The 15,130-nt window shown below is 44.5% G+C and overlaps 1 protein-coding gene across 3 annotated transcripts in view; it reads left to right on the forward strand.

Moving 5' to 3' along the window:
* LOC119461016 (transcription initiation protein SPT3 homolog) overlaps positions 1–15,130 on the forward strand; it is a 575,536-nt gene that overhangs the window by 485,970 nt on the left and 74,436 nt on the right. The window contains exons 1-2 of one of the 3 annotated variants that reach the window (XM_049672094.1): positions 11,687–11,823; positions 13,862–13,888. The exons of 1 other annotated variant lie outside the window; for it this stretch is intronic. In XM_049672094.1, coding sequence (XP_049528051.1) covers positions 11,713–11,823; positions 13,862–13,888 — 138 coding nt within the window. In that variant the 5' untranslated portion in view covers positions 11,687–11,712. Of the gene's footprint in view, positions 1–11,686; positions 11,824–13,861; positions 13,889–15,130 lie in introns of those variants that run through there. One more of the 3 variants, XM_037722187.2, reaches the window with a different exon arrangement.

Consider the following 15,130-nt stretch of genomic DNA (forward strand, 5'->3'; position numbering starts at 1 on the left):
CTATGAGAAAATGGTCTGCCGCCTAATCGGTTTAACGGATGCCGAATATCGCGTTTGATGTCATAAATATTACAAAAACACAAAATGGGCTCGATCGTGTCTTCACAGTTGCAGGAGTCACAGATAGGTCACAGATTTTCAGAGACAACGATTCTTAGACCACGGCCCCACGCGTCGCAGGCTTACAGAGCTACGCGGGCATTGCTTCGATTCATGAAATCAACTGGCCTCAGGGATCTATTGTAGGCCTGAAGTGATGGACAACCGCCCGTGTTCACATGGAGATTACCTTCCTCCCTCCCTCTCCTTTCTTCTTTTTTCACCCCTTAAACCCCTTCCCGCGTAGGGTAGCGAACCGGACGTGCCTCTGGTTGACCTCCTTACCTTTCCTTCCTTCTTTTCCTCCGCCTCCTCCTTGCGCTATGAGAAGCGAAGTAGGGGAGCTCTGGATAAATTTTTTTACTACCTGGGGTTCCTTAAACGCGCAAGTAGATCAAGGTGACAAACAATCTTTTATCTTCCCCAGTGAAAAAATTAAGTAGAAAACGGTTGCTGACGGCATTCTACTTCGAAAATGATGAGGTTAGTAGAAAGACAAAATGCACAAAACGTAACCGACAGAGACCACACGTTCTTGCAGGAGAAATTCACCGCGGAATGAGGCTGGCAAAGAATCACCAAGAGCGTCACTATTACTTCTACAAGATGAAGAAATCAAGTTAAGAAGCAACCATTGGTAGAGAGAAACGAATGGAAGACACAGAAGCGGCTGGAAAGAAACGCCGATGTTTTGTGCTACAGAATTGAAAACAAACCTTCCGGAGTGGCTTCGATGCCCTGAAATAGAGCGAAGGATAAAAGAGAAAAAAAAAACGACGGCGAAAAATAGGAAGATGCGGCGACATAGCCCACCCAAAGGGCGATCCCGTCTCCTGCGGTGATTGAGGATACGCGGCTGACTCGAACGACAGGCGATATTACAAGCGGGACCGCTGCGACAGACCGCCAAACGGGTCACCTGAGACCCATACCGAGCTCGGCCAATTTTCCAGATGCGCAGCGTCCCGCCTTCACTTCGTGCTCCGCATCGCTAGATGCGTGCAGTAAAGGGGCACCCAAGCAGGCAAGAAGACATTGCTGCGCCTGTACATGCAAGCGAGCTGGAAAGCTGTCCACAAGTTCAAATCACCTGGACTTGACTGGAACATGATAACTAAAGCGAGTTAAATGCAACACTTGGCAACCAATCATAAACCTAAGTGCAACATATTAAGCCCTTGGTTGGCTCGATAGATGTAGTCCTAGGAAAGAAGAATCATCTGTTCGGTTAGCTGGCCGCAGCGGTGGTGTCCTTGTCACTGCACGCAACATCGAGATATACCGGGTCTTCCACGTTCTAAAGCATCGCGGTTCTGTAGTATACACACATACACATGCACAAAAAAAAAAAAAAAAAAAGCGGGAATGAGGTAGGTAGTAAAAGAAGAAAAAAAAAAGTAAGGGGGGCGCAATGGATGGGAACATACCTATAAAATGGGAGGTGGTTGACGAGCTTAATCCGCGGGCTTCGTTCTCATGGGCAATTGCGTTGTGCACCAAAGCATCCAGCTCTGTACTACATAGGATGGTTGCCGCTGTTGTAGCAATCGCGCGAGACGCGGGCGGCTGCCTCGACGAGCGTGGTAAAACGTTTGGCTAAGCGCCGATTCCTTTCGCCTTGAATTCAAGTGAGAACAATACGTGGAAACGATTATTCTTTAGTTTCTACAGTTTCCTCTGGGATGACAACGGCCCCGGATTCCCGGTTTTGCAGAAGAAACGTTCAAATGGGAAAACCGCTTCCTTCGTCACTTTGATTTTGGTTGGATCTCCAAACATTCTTTCATTGACGGCAGCCACGATGTATTGTGCTGTTAGGCACCGATGCAGCTTGTCTTCTCGAAACTATATTATCACATTGCTTTTAACTACTGTGATGTAACGAAACAGGACATAGTACGTGTCGTTTACGAAAGATGTTACGTTTGTTCTCATTTGTTCTCATATCGGTGCAAGAACACTCAGGGCCTTACATAACGCAAATTTATCGGTGCTCCCTCTCTGGCTTTCCTGAATTTTCTATAAAAATCAAATGAATTAAAATCGCAAAATTTCGCCGTGAAACGTGCAAATGAGACGGTTCTAGGGATCTGGAGAATTACGGACAGGAAATACTTAGTTTTATTTCATGGCACTTTTCTTTCGATAGTTCGACATGTCTACTAAATTCTGAGAGTGTTGCCAATGGTGACGACAACGTTACGGTCCCACATAAATTGCCAACAATGATGGCCGATCGAGCGATTTACTTTAATAAGCTGTATCACTGACTACAGGATAAACACATAAGCCTAAAGCAGCTGTCGCAGGCCAACATACTGGTCGTTTTATTTATTTATTTATTTATTTATTTATTTATTTATTTATTTATTTATTTATTTATTTATTTATTTATTTATTTATTTATTTATTTATTTATTTATTTAATTTATTTATTTATTTACCCTCAAGGCCAGAGGCATTACAGAGGGGAGTGGGGAAAATACAAACAAATACAACAGCAAGATACAGTGAGTAATAATAACAATTTCTAACAGGCATGTACTTAAGTAATGGTTGTTAGTGATTCGCGCAAACGTTGGTTATCAATGATTGATATAATGTCAGCAGGAAGGTGGTTCCACTCGATTGCTGTGCGCGGAAGGAAGGACTCAGAAAATGTTTTCGTTTTACAAAAGGGAATACCTACCTTGTAGCGATGATCAATGCGATGGGACATATATTTGAGGTGATAGAATAAGTATGTCGTGAAGAAAGGTATGGTAGTATATGTTACGGAATAAATTCAAGCGGCTAACTCTACGACGGGCTGCTAGAGACGGAAGCGAAAGGCTGGCTTTCATGGCTGTTATGCTAGCAGTGCGATTGTAGTTGGAGAGAATGAAACGAGTTGAGTTATTCTGAACAAGTTCCAGGGCAGTGATTAATTTTACATGCACAGGATCCCATACAGAAGCAGCATATTCAAGCTTTGGTCGTATTAAAGTTTTGTAAAGTATTAGTTTAACTGAAGAAGGGGGAACGGTGGAAAAGTTGCGACGTAAGTATCCTAGCATACGGTTAGCGTTGTTAATAACGTATTCTGTGTGCACTGTCCAATTTAAATTACATGATATATGAACACCTAGGTATTTGTAAGATGATACGGATTCTAATGGAACACTGTTCAAAAGATAAATAGGAGGAGTGTTAGTGTTTCGGGCGACACGCATAACCTTGCATTTTTTTGGCATTTAGTTCCATTCGCCATGTTTTACACCAATTGGATATAGCCACGATGTCTGATTGAAGAGTGTTAATATCCCTATCAGTATTAATTTCGCGAAAGATTACACAATCGTCAGCGAAAAGAAAGATGTCAGAGGAAACAACGGAAGGCAGATCATTAATGTAAATTAAGAACAGAAAGGGTCCAAGGACGGACCCCTGAGGAACGCCAGAATGTACGTCAGTAAACGATGAGTTATGACCCTTAGCAATAACAAATTGTAATCGGTTAAGAAGAAAGCATTCAATCCGCTTAAAAGGTTAGGATCAAGGTTAAGAAAACTTAGCTTGTGAAGTAGTAGCTGATGACACACTTTGTCGAATGCCTTCGAGAAGTCCAAGAATATGCAGTCAGCGAAGGATGATTCATAAAGAATATGATGCAATTTATGAGTGAAAGACAAAAGCTGAGTTTCACATGAGTGTGTTTTACGAAAACCATGTTAAGACGTGAAAAATGCATTATCTTCGAGAAAACTAACTAATGACTTCAATATTACATGCTCAAGTAGTTTGCATCATGTGCTAGTAAGTGAAATGGGGCGGTAATTAAGGGGTGAAGTTTTACTGCCGGACTTGTGGAGCGGAACCACCTTCCCAATTTCCTATCTGTAGGAAGGCTAGATGTGTCAAGAGATTGCTGGAAAATCTTGGTTAGTATAATAGAACTATAGGCTGAAGTACTTTTCAAAAATTTAGTACATATACAATCATAACCAGGAGATGCACTTTTTTTTTAGTGAATCAATTAGTTTAGCAACACCTGATACATCAACAAAAACGGGATACATAAATGAAAAATCAATGTGATACAGATTTGGTAGCTGCAAGTTTGAAACAGGGCAAAAGTTTTGAACAAACACGTCATTTAATGTTGTAGCACATAGGTTGTTAGGTATGCTATCACCGTTAAGGTTTTCAAGTGCTATGAATGAGTCGTGTGCTCGATTTATGAGACGCCAAAACTTTCCAACATTGTCCTTCAGCAGAGATGGCAGAGTTGTTGTTATGAAGGTAATCTTAGCAGATTTGAGCGCTTGTACATAAGCCTCAGAGGCTAACTGATAGGCTGCCCACCTGGAGTTAATGTTTGAGTGTTTAGCTAAGCGATAAAAACGTTTCTTCCTGTTCGATAAACGCTTAAGGTTAGGATTATACCAAGGGGCACGTGGGTTAGTGGCTATGCTCCGCTTTGGGATGTATTTATCTGTAAGTTGGCGCACTTTGTTTTTAAAAAGATCCCAGTTAGCTTCAACAGACCGGTTATCGAAACCTTCTAAGATGAAGTCGAGAAACGTGGCTAGATCACTATTAATAGCCTGAAAGTTAGCTCTGTTGTAGTCTAGTATAATTTTGCTTACCTTCTCAGTTTTAGGATGTGGTATCTTTAAGTGGAAATGAATAAGAACGTGATCACTGATTCCTGGTAAATGAACAGTGTCGGATACAAATTCTGGATTAGTTGTGAATAATAAATCAAGGGTACTTGCACCGTTAAGAGTTACTCTGGTTGCATCTGTTATAAGCTGGGTTAGTGAGAATAAAGAACACATGTCCAAAAATTCCTGAGCCTGGACAGAGGGCGGTGACAGGTGCGGTGGCCCAGAGTCCCATATAATATTCGGAAAATTAAAGTCTCCCATCAAAAAAGAGGCGATGATGGGAAACGCATACGAATGAGATTAACGGCGTCGTGTAATTCATTAACAAACGAGGATGGGTAAGTGGGAGAGCGATAACACACTCCTAGAATTATTTTAAGATGACCGAGCGTAAGTGATGCAAAAGTAATTTCTAGGTCACTGTGAATAATAATACTTGAAGATGGAATCTGTTTACTGATTGCGAGTAAGACGCCACCGCCGCGTCTGGCTGTGCGGTCACATCGATAAATGGAATAATGATGCGCGTCATGAAAAATCTCGGAATCGTGAACATGCGCCGAAGGCCATGTTTCTGTTAGAGCAATTATATGAGCCGAGCATGTATCAATAGCAGAAGACAGTGAGGCATGCTTGTTGACTACACTTCTAACATTGGTGTACAAAATTGACACGCGATGTAAGGTTGAAAGGCCATATCACCTCTCGCGCGTCCCAAAGTTGAGGCACGGGGCGGAGCGTCGTCGCCACCACCATTGCTGATGCCGCGGGTTACATCGCACACGTGATCGACAGATGCGTCACAGATAAAGCATTTGTCGTTCAAGAACAGTTTGTTGTGACGAAGCTTGAAACTTGGTTTTCCAGGCTGGTTATTTCCAAATTCCAAAAGCTTCTTTCGAGCACTACGTGTACCGGGTGAGAAGTCTTCGCTAATGGTTATATTTCTTGACTTAAACTGACCGCGCAGTGAGAAAATCTGTTCTCTCGCTTTGAAACCGTTCAAATTGGCAATAATAGGTCGGCATCTGTTGCCCGAAAAAACACCCAAGCGGTGCGCACGTTCTATGGAATCGGCAGAAAACGAGTCCACCACTTCTGCTATGGCTGGAAACAATTTGGATTCTGTTTGTTGCCAAGACTCCTTGGCATCAGTGATGCTGCGATATATTAGGTTATTGCGCCGTGACCTGTCTTCCATTTCATCCAGACGCGACTGTATTAAATTACTACGGACAGTTTGTTTTTCGATTAATTCTTTTGCATTAGATAAATGTTCAGAAAATTGGTCAATTGTGTCGCATTTTTTACAAGTTCATTAAGTCTTTTGTGTAGGTCGCCTATTTTAGATTCAATGACTTTCTGCCCATTCTTGAAGGCTTTAATGCCGGTAGCTAATTCTGTCTGACTTTTTGAACTTTGCAATGTACGAGAATGCACGTCTTTGAGCAACTGGAACATAATTTTCATTTGGTCAGCTGGCTCATCAGGTAGCGAATCAATGTCCCATGCCGCTGGTGAGCGTGTCGGAGGCCCCGGGTTCTGTTCAACATCCCCCGAAAGTAATAACAACATAGCAGTAGAGAAACATTCTCTAACAGTGTCGGACAAAACCCGGGGGCCCGGAAACAGTAACAAACATCTATTGTCACTCCTTTTAGTGTGTAATGAATAGGACGCACGCACCTGCACGATGCAAACTAAGACGCAGCCTTTCAGCCATGCTCTTATCGCTGGATCCGTAGCCACTCAATTCTCAATGCATCCTGTAGGCGTGCACTAACACAGCAATACGTTCAGCAAGCGTTCTGGTTCTTGACTGAAGGGAGAATTACATAGTCATCGCCACATGAATAATTTATCGACCCCATTCCCAGCCCCATCATCCTCATTGATAACAGTACATTGCTTGCAACTGTCGATGTCACCAGGTTGCTTAGCGCTGCTTGTCATCGCTTGGCTTGTAATAGACAACCTTAAGATGTACATTTCAGATCCCTTTAGCCCCAGTTCTTACGTTATTCGTGATGCTATCCCACGTTAAATATTTTTGGCAGTTTTTCACATTTGAAATAGTTAATAATAATCATAGTGGACTATTATCGGGCATTGGCTTCAGATGCTTATACGCCATTAAACTCTATACCAACAATCACCATCGTTGCTCATGTCTGAGACGTTGCCTCTGGACATGACTATATATAACTACTCTGAGTCATTGCGAACGTTTTGGTTCTCTTCTTTCTCGCACAGAATATTTTACTATTGCTACTAGTACTACTATTACTACTTTTTTTGTACATGCCTCACAAAAGTTTGACATGTGAACCTTTAGGTTGCATGCGCCAAATTTGCTCGTAAAGTGGGGGCCCCCAAGATGACATTGAGCGTGCACTTCATTGCGAGACAATACCTTTTTAAACGCGTTCGCGGTGAAACACTTGAAGTTCTGCATTTCATTCGACGAAATTCGTAGCCACATCTATGGAAATTTAAGCGGGTCGGGATCCCCACTTCATTCGCAGACGCACATGCATGCGTGGAAACACCTGAAGTTCCAAATCCTGTTCAACGAAAGGTAGACGCGTCCCAGACACGAAATAAAGGAAAAGCCGAAAGAAAATGAAACGCGCATATGCCACACATTTTTTTTTTTTACCCAACCATGTGGCAACTACGCTCCCGCACCGCTGTAAAACACGTTTCACGATCCTAAATTTAGGCTTAATGTCTTTCACAGCTCCAGCCTCCTCGGAATGTTCTCTAAGGCGCGTAAGAATGAGACTGCCCGCTGAAATGTTTACAAGAGATGAAAGAGAAGCGAATGAAACAAAAGAGAACACTATAAAATCGATTCTGTAAGCGTCTCAATGCGTGCTTCATAAAGAAAACAGAAAATTAAATTGAAAGACAAGAAGAAAGCGGGAAGCGGTGCAGGATCGCGGAAGCCATGGTACCGTGGCTTCGAGCTCGCCTAGCATTCATTCATGCCAACACGGCGGAAGGAGAAGCCATGCCGATAAAGCAAGTGGTTAATCTGCAAACTGACATGAAAGCATGTTTCGACCGCAGTAGGCAACGTCATCGCTGCGTTACATCATCTTGACGGGCTCTGAGGAAATTACTTCCCCGCAGTGATGCATTACATGTAATTGCCACATCCTCGATATTCAGCAAATAATCCGGGAAAGTATAACGGTTATTCAATGAGGGTACACTTTATCAATATTCCGTGGCCATCTGGCACAGCTTGTATTATTATCATGTTTATTCTCGTCGTAGTTTGTGGTCGGAAGAAATCACCTAAAAAAATAATAATGCATTTGCCCCCAACCAAGTCTTGGTTGCAAGTCCACAGTGTTTGAGCGACCTCTTCGTCGTGTTGCCATCGTGTCATCATCATGTCGTCGCGTTCGTTTCGTGCTCAGGTCGTGCTCATCATGCGCTCATGTAGAGTGATTTATTCGTTGACGATGGGATTGAAACTATACGCTTACAGATGGTCACTATAGGCCTCTTCCAGGCGGCATTGCCTTGCTGTAGACTTGACTTCTTTGTCTATAAAATTACTCACCACTCACAAACCTAGGCCTAAGCTTGGGAGTGGTGGCGCTGGCTAACACTCCCAGGGTTAGTTTGCCGCCAGCCGCCGGAAAAAATAGAAAAGAACAGTCTCTGGTATATCATCCGAGGACCAAAGCACAATAGGCACTGATTTCCACGCGATAGCGTTAAGGGACTCGTTCGCAGAAAATCCGGCGTCGGCGTCGGCGTCGGCGTTAAGCATTGGCGTCTGGCGGAAATAATCATGCCGAACCACATCATCCCGAACCACCCCGACCACACAGGCCCTCCGCGTGGCGCAAGGCCTTAGTGAACAAAAATTATATTTCTCAAAGTAAAATCCCTCAGAAAAATCGTAAAGTACGACTTAACCACAACCTACAGGTGTGATAGCGTCGGATTGTAATTTGAATATACGAGAAAAAAAACCTGATAAGCAGCCAGGGATCTCTGAATGCTATCGCTTTCCACTCTTAAAGGTGAAGCTTAAGCGTCCTCCAATTCTGATGGTGTTTCACTGTACTTTGGTTCTAGGCAACATTGAGTGGAATGTTGAAAACCGTGCCTTTCTAAATTTCGGACACGCATGCGCCTCGGGGCAACAGAAAACAATTAATAAATAATAAAAACAGTCCTAGGACCTTCACATTTTCATATAAAACGGCTTAAATTTCACCTGTAAAAATGTCTTCCCAGCAATGCATTTGTGTTTAAAAATGAAGCCGACTTTAAGGGATCGGTGTAAGCTTGGTCTTTGTAAGCTGGCGTGCTCGGTTCCCGTGGCGTGATGCAAGCTGGCTTTCCCACGTTGTGATTTGCAGTGAAGCCTACTCAAAGAAAAAATGTGATGCGAACGGAGCCCGATAACACTATCGCGTTCAACTCCTAAAGGCGAAGCTTAAGCGTGCTCCAGTTTTTTTTTTTTAGATCTGTGTCGAGTAAATGGTGGTAAGCGAAGCTTGTGGCAAGACGAGACTGTCGCAGGCGTTTCGCTTCGTTTGCCCTAAACTCAGGGTCGGCGACTCTTCGTGGACGTTTGGCCTCAACATCGTGGTCCCGCAACTCGAAGTCCGCGGCTCTTCGCTGACGTTCCGCCAGGGCTTCGGAATCCCTCACGCTAGAATCGGACAAGCTTAGCTTACCCCCATTTTCTGGACAGGAGAAGGGCTGGTGATTTTGTGTCTTTTGGCCCCACGTGTGACAAGGGTGGTTCAGGGTGCGTTACAGATCCCCGAGCCCACAGCGGTATGTGCCATTGAGGTTGGACCCTTTCTGCCCTATCACCAGGATATGCCCACATGATAGGGGTGCGTGTCATTGAGCTTGGACCCTTTCTGCACTATCACCAGGATCAGCTAGCCCACTTTCACCGTTACACCACCACCACCACCGCCGAAATTTGTGAGCCTATAAAGCTTCACCCAAAAAATTCATGGCCCTTCCTCTGTCGAGAAAATTGGGTTAAGCGAAGCTTGTGGTAAGACGACACTGTCGCAGGCGTTCCGCTTCGTTCGCCCTAAACTCAGGGTTGGCGGCTCTTCGCTGACGTTTGGCCGCAACATCGCGGTCCCGCAAATCGGGGTCCGTGGCTCTTCGCTGACGTTTCGCCAGGGCTCCGGAAGCCCTCAGGCTAGAATCGGACCACAAGTTTCGCTTATCCCCATTTTCTGGACATTGGAAGGGCTGGTGATTTTCTCTCTTCGGGTCCCACGTGTGCCAAGGTTATTTCAAGGGCGCGTTAAAGGTCCCCGTGCCCACAGGCATATGTGCCATTGAGCTTGGACCCTTTCTGCACTGTCACCAGGATCAGCCCACACGACCATTTAGCTTGGACCCTTTCTGCACTTTCACCAGGATTTGCCTACTTTTCAGCGTGACACCACCACCACCACCACCACCGCCGAAACTTGTGAGTGTATAAAGCTTCGCTTAAAAACACTCAAGAGTCGCTTTAGCTACGGCTAAGAGACCTTAAGGCGAAAGCCTTAGTCATACTCATGACTATGACTTCGACCAATCAACCTTTAGCCTTTTCCTCCACTTAGTACCACATTCGAACCCCATTGGTATGTGAGTGTTAATGTTTTTTTTTTTGCTGAGTCATTGTCATTTTTGCTTAGTGATGCTCATGACTATGACTACTACCATTCATTTAGTGTTCTCTTCATTTAGTGCCCACGTCCGAACCCATTCCAGTGGTTTTTGAGTGTTAATATTTTTTCGCTGAGCCATTGTCATTTTTGCTGAGTCATGGTCATTATTGAGTCATTTTTGTATTCTCCTACCGTTATCATTACTATCACAACCATACTTTCACTAATTACTATAATTAATTCTCGATTCTTCATCATTTTGAAGGTTTCTCGGCCCATTTTCTCGCTTTGTCATGCTCATTATCATAACTTAATGACTATCATGAACATTTATCGTTTTTTATATTCCTCATCGAAATACCTTTTGATTGAGGTATTATGTTATGACGTGCATTGGATGCGCGTTAAACAGCCCCAGGCGGTCAAAATTAATCCGGAAACTACGGCGTAATTGATGATCATATCGTGGTTTTGACACGCGAGATCCCCAAATTAAATTAGTTTTGAAAGAGTCCAGTTTCATCGTTTATATGATACGAAGGTAGAAATATACTGACGCCATAACGTGCAGCATAAAAGCGACGCGTAAGACACTGCAGAGTCATAAGTAGGTGTTCCATTGGAAAAGTTTCTGCACCATGTTTTTCTCACTTAGCTTGGTTGAGGAAGACTCGACATTGGGGCGAGTTAGTACTGGTTGAACATCTTGAAGGGGCAGCGCAAAACGACTAAGACAAAAAGCAGGAAAGACACAGGACAGCCTTGCTTACCCTGAAAAAGAATTGCGTGAAACTTATAAGGTGATGCTACGACGCTGTGAGCATTTCCGAAACGCTGATAAGAAACGCTGCTGATTTCGTGGCACATCGCCACAATTACAGCAAAAAAGAAAAAAAAAAGAAAGAGAGAGAGTGAGTAATAGAGAGAAAGCAAGAATAACGGAATCAATAATAGCAAGAAAGCCTAGCTATATTTCCGACATCACAAAGAAGTTACAAAAGTGTATATTGTATGATAAAGTTTACAGTTGAAAGCAAACCCTTGGGCAGAAAAAAATATTTATGCATACCAGCCATACATATTCTTTCTTTGCTCATTAACGATCATTTATTCGGCGTATTGGAACAGTCCATACCAAAACTCCGAACGCTAAACCGCAAACACTACGCGTTCACTGGCAAAACCGGAACCGAAACTAAATAGCCCAAGTGGCCGGCCACGAGGCGGCGCCATAAGCAACCTTCGCCATCATCATCACCAAATTTTTAGTCAATGGCGGCGCCCTGCAGTGAGCTGCATCTGTCGTGATGGCCAAGGAAAATCAAGCGTCGCTCAAGAATACAAAGTTCAAGAGCAAGCCCAAGAAACCAAATAGAGACAAGGAGCCTTCCTCGTCCTCGTCTGCCAATGACAACAAGGTTCGGCACTTTTTACTGCGTACCGGCAGCGTTTATTTGCTGCGGTCGCTTTCGCCGTGTATTGTTTACAAGCGTCGTTCGAAGTTCTCAGCCGGCGAGTGCTCTCCTCTGGCTTCGAAATTAACACATTACGCTGGAAACAAACTGTCAAGACGTTCGTTTGTGTTCTCAAACACTACTACGCTGCTGACGTGGCCACATTCGCAGCGAGAGCGTTCACTGAACTAGAGCACTGCACGGGCTCGGGCTTACTTGAAAGCCACGGGCCGGGCCGGGTAGAGCAGTTTTTTCACGGTCTCGGGCACGGCGTGTGCTTTTTGAGCCAGGCCCGGGCTCGGGTTTTTTGACGCGGGCCCGGGCCGGGCTCGGGCTTTCTGGTGGTGGGCATGTAACGTGCAGCGAGTTATTCTCGGGCCTCTCAACTCTGAAAAACATGTGTTTTTCGGTCTCGAGCCGGGTTCGGGCCGGTTTCGAGCCGGGCTCGGGCCTAAGATAAAGGGGTGGCGGGCCGGGCGGGTAACGTAGATTATTTCCGGGCCTGGGCTGGGTCCGGGTCTCGCCATAGAAGTTTTGATCGGGCTCGGGCGGCCGCCCAATGTAAAAACGGTCCCGGGCCGGGCCCGGGCCGCAAAAATCGGCCCGTGCAGTGCTCTACACTGAACTAATTGTGTGTAGCGTTGGAAGTGTCATTCAGTGTTTACAGGTCCTCGATGCCATACAGAACGATAACCACATTCACTTACAGCGCCATGCCACGTAATTATTCTCTGCTGTTAATTTTTTTTTTTTTTTTTGACGAGATAGACGAATGCTTATGGTAGACTTATCAACTTCGGCGCCGCATGCGCCGGTCGTCACCGTCTTGCATGCGTAATCATGCGAACGGCAATTCGCAGTTCGATATCTCAAAGCACGGATACGCTAGAAGAATTCTGCCAAGTGAAACTCTGTAGAAATATGACTGCCGCAAACTTTTCAATACAAACAAGCCTGCTTACTGCAGCCAGTCAAAACCTTGTTCAATTTCTGTCAATTGCACTGCTAATAGCGATTATTATCATCTCACCTGTGTCCTGCTCGCCACATCACCCTACTGTAGGGGTGGTCTTCACGTACGTCTCAGCGCCTAACTTTAAAAAAAAAAGAAAAAGTCAACTTTGATCACCCTGTATATCCCTTTTTTATATATTTTTTTTTCAATATATGACCTATTTGTCAGAGTAATTTATTACGCACTGTACGAAAGCATCAAACGTGAAAACACCCATGTACTTAGATTTAGGTGCACGTTAAAGAACCCCAGGTGGTCCAAATTATTCCGGAGTCCCCCACTGCGGTGTGCCTCATAATCAGATCGTGGTTTTGGCACGTAAAGCCGCGTAATTTAATTGTAATTACTAACAGACGGTAAACCGCTTTTTCTTAGAAGTCCGTGATGGATGTACTACGGCCGTATTAATTATAGATAAACCTCACTGCTTTTTTCGAATTCTTTCTCATTTGTAAATGTTGGTCTTAGGGTTGGTGTCCCAGATTATTACATGGTATTCTAAGAATGGTCGTACAACAGCATTATAAGCAAGGAACCGTGTTTCAGGTGTAGCAGACCGTAATGCGCGCCTTTGTCATTCAACCTAAAGGGGAAGCATAAACTCCGGGCCCTGACGATGATACGTTTGGACTACAGCAGGTGTAGAATGCAAGACCGTACACCAAAAATGAACTAAATGCGCGCTCAATTTTATGCTTTGTGTAGTGACCTGGGCGTTCTGCCCGTTCCACTGTAATGTGTTGTTGACATCCCAGTACAAGCTTCATTAGACGTTCCTGTACATGAGGTCTCGATGTCAAATTTTTCGTTTGACGTTCTCAATGGCGATATTTTTTTCTCCGAAGTTTTTGACATCGCCGCCTAATTATTATTTCCGGAACCTTCTTACGTGTGTTGCATACGATCATTCTGTAACGTTTGTTTTTGTACCATCGTTTAGTAACACTTCTGTGAATTTCTCTCTCTCTCTCTCACTGCGTATTACAGCCGACTTCAGTGGCAACGGCAACAGCGGTAGGAATTCAACCATCAATCGTAATCGCTCCGGTCCTCGGCTAATCCGCAGTTCGCAGCGAAACATGTTTGACGTGTATTTGGCTCGCTGCATTCTACACCAAGGGACATCAGAAATCAGCACCTTTTCTCTTGATGGGTTTATCTCCTGATATCGTAAATAGACTGCTCTGCGAGCAGCGTTTGTGACTCCTGCGGCCATCTGCATTGATTGTGTGACATAGTTGCCCCAATTATTGTAAAGCGCAGTGTACAACAGCAGTTGCATGGCGTTTCCTTGCGCAAGAAATTCCCGCACTGAGTAAACATCAGTGCGGCTACCGTCCCGTGACTTAGGCTGTGCATTGTTTAGTAGCTTACGATAAAAAAGAAAGAAAGAAAAGCGGGCCCTTTAGTTAATGAAATTACTGCTGCAAATTCATTTTATCGTTTAATTCTGCTTTATTTTAACCCGTCTTAACGGCCGCTACTTGCATGTCTGAGTTCTAAGCTTGGCCACTGGCTTGGATTCGACCAATATGTTGAAAACCGCAATGTGGAAGGAAATTGGTGCAGCGCAAGTCCGACCTATGTGCAGCCATTTACGTATTGTGCAATGTGCTTGCTTTGCAGTCACACTCACTTCAGCAGAGATAGGGCTGTGTACCTCAAACGCAAACTCTTCTGGCGTCTTGTAGACATTAGACAGCGATAAATATTAAGGTAATACGCGTTATTATGCGCCGATTCCCCTAGGGAAGGTAATCTTATGGTTTTCATCTGCTACTTTTGTTTTCGTTGTTACATCGAGACGAATTTATATATTATTCTGCATGAATGCACTCGCGAACCGTGACGCCCGAGAAGCAGCTCGTCTTAAACGCCTTCTTAAAAACTTCGGCCAAAGGACTGGCATTTATCTGGAGGGCATTAAGCGTACGATGTATGCTCCGAAATGTGATCGAGTACCACGTGATCAGTGACTCTCTCTCGCGCGCGCTTTCGTCGAAACACGTACACCGCCGCTCTAGCTCGCACCGCCTTCAGCCGTCAGCGCTCAGACGGGACTTCTTGAGTTAGTTAAGCTTCCCTTTGATGGAGTTTTTTCGAGAGGAAAGATAAAATAATAATAATGAAGGCTCGCAGTCGGCACAAAAAAGAAAAAGAGCGCCGAAGCGAGACGAACGGGAAGCGGCGCGCAATACTTGCGAATGCAAATGCGATACGGGGGCGTAAGTATCGAGCAATCAGCCCCGAATACGT

This window comes from Dermacentor silvarum, chromosome 8 (assembly GCF_013339745.2).
Source record: "Dermacentor silvarum isolate Dsil-2018 chromosome 8, BIME_Dsil_1.4, whole genome shotgun sequence".
Taxonomy (NCBI): domain Eukaryota; kingdom Metazoa; phylum Arthropoda; class Arachnida; order Ixodida; family Ixodidae; genus Dermacentor; species Dermacentor silvarum.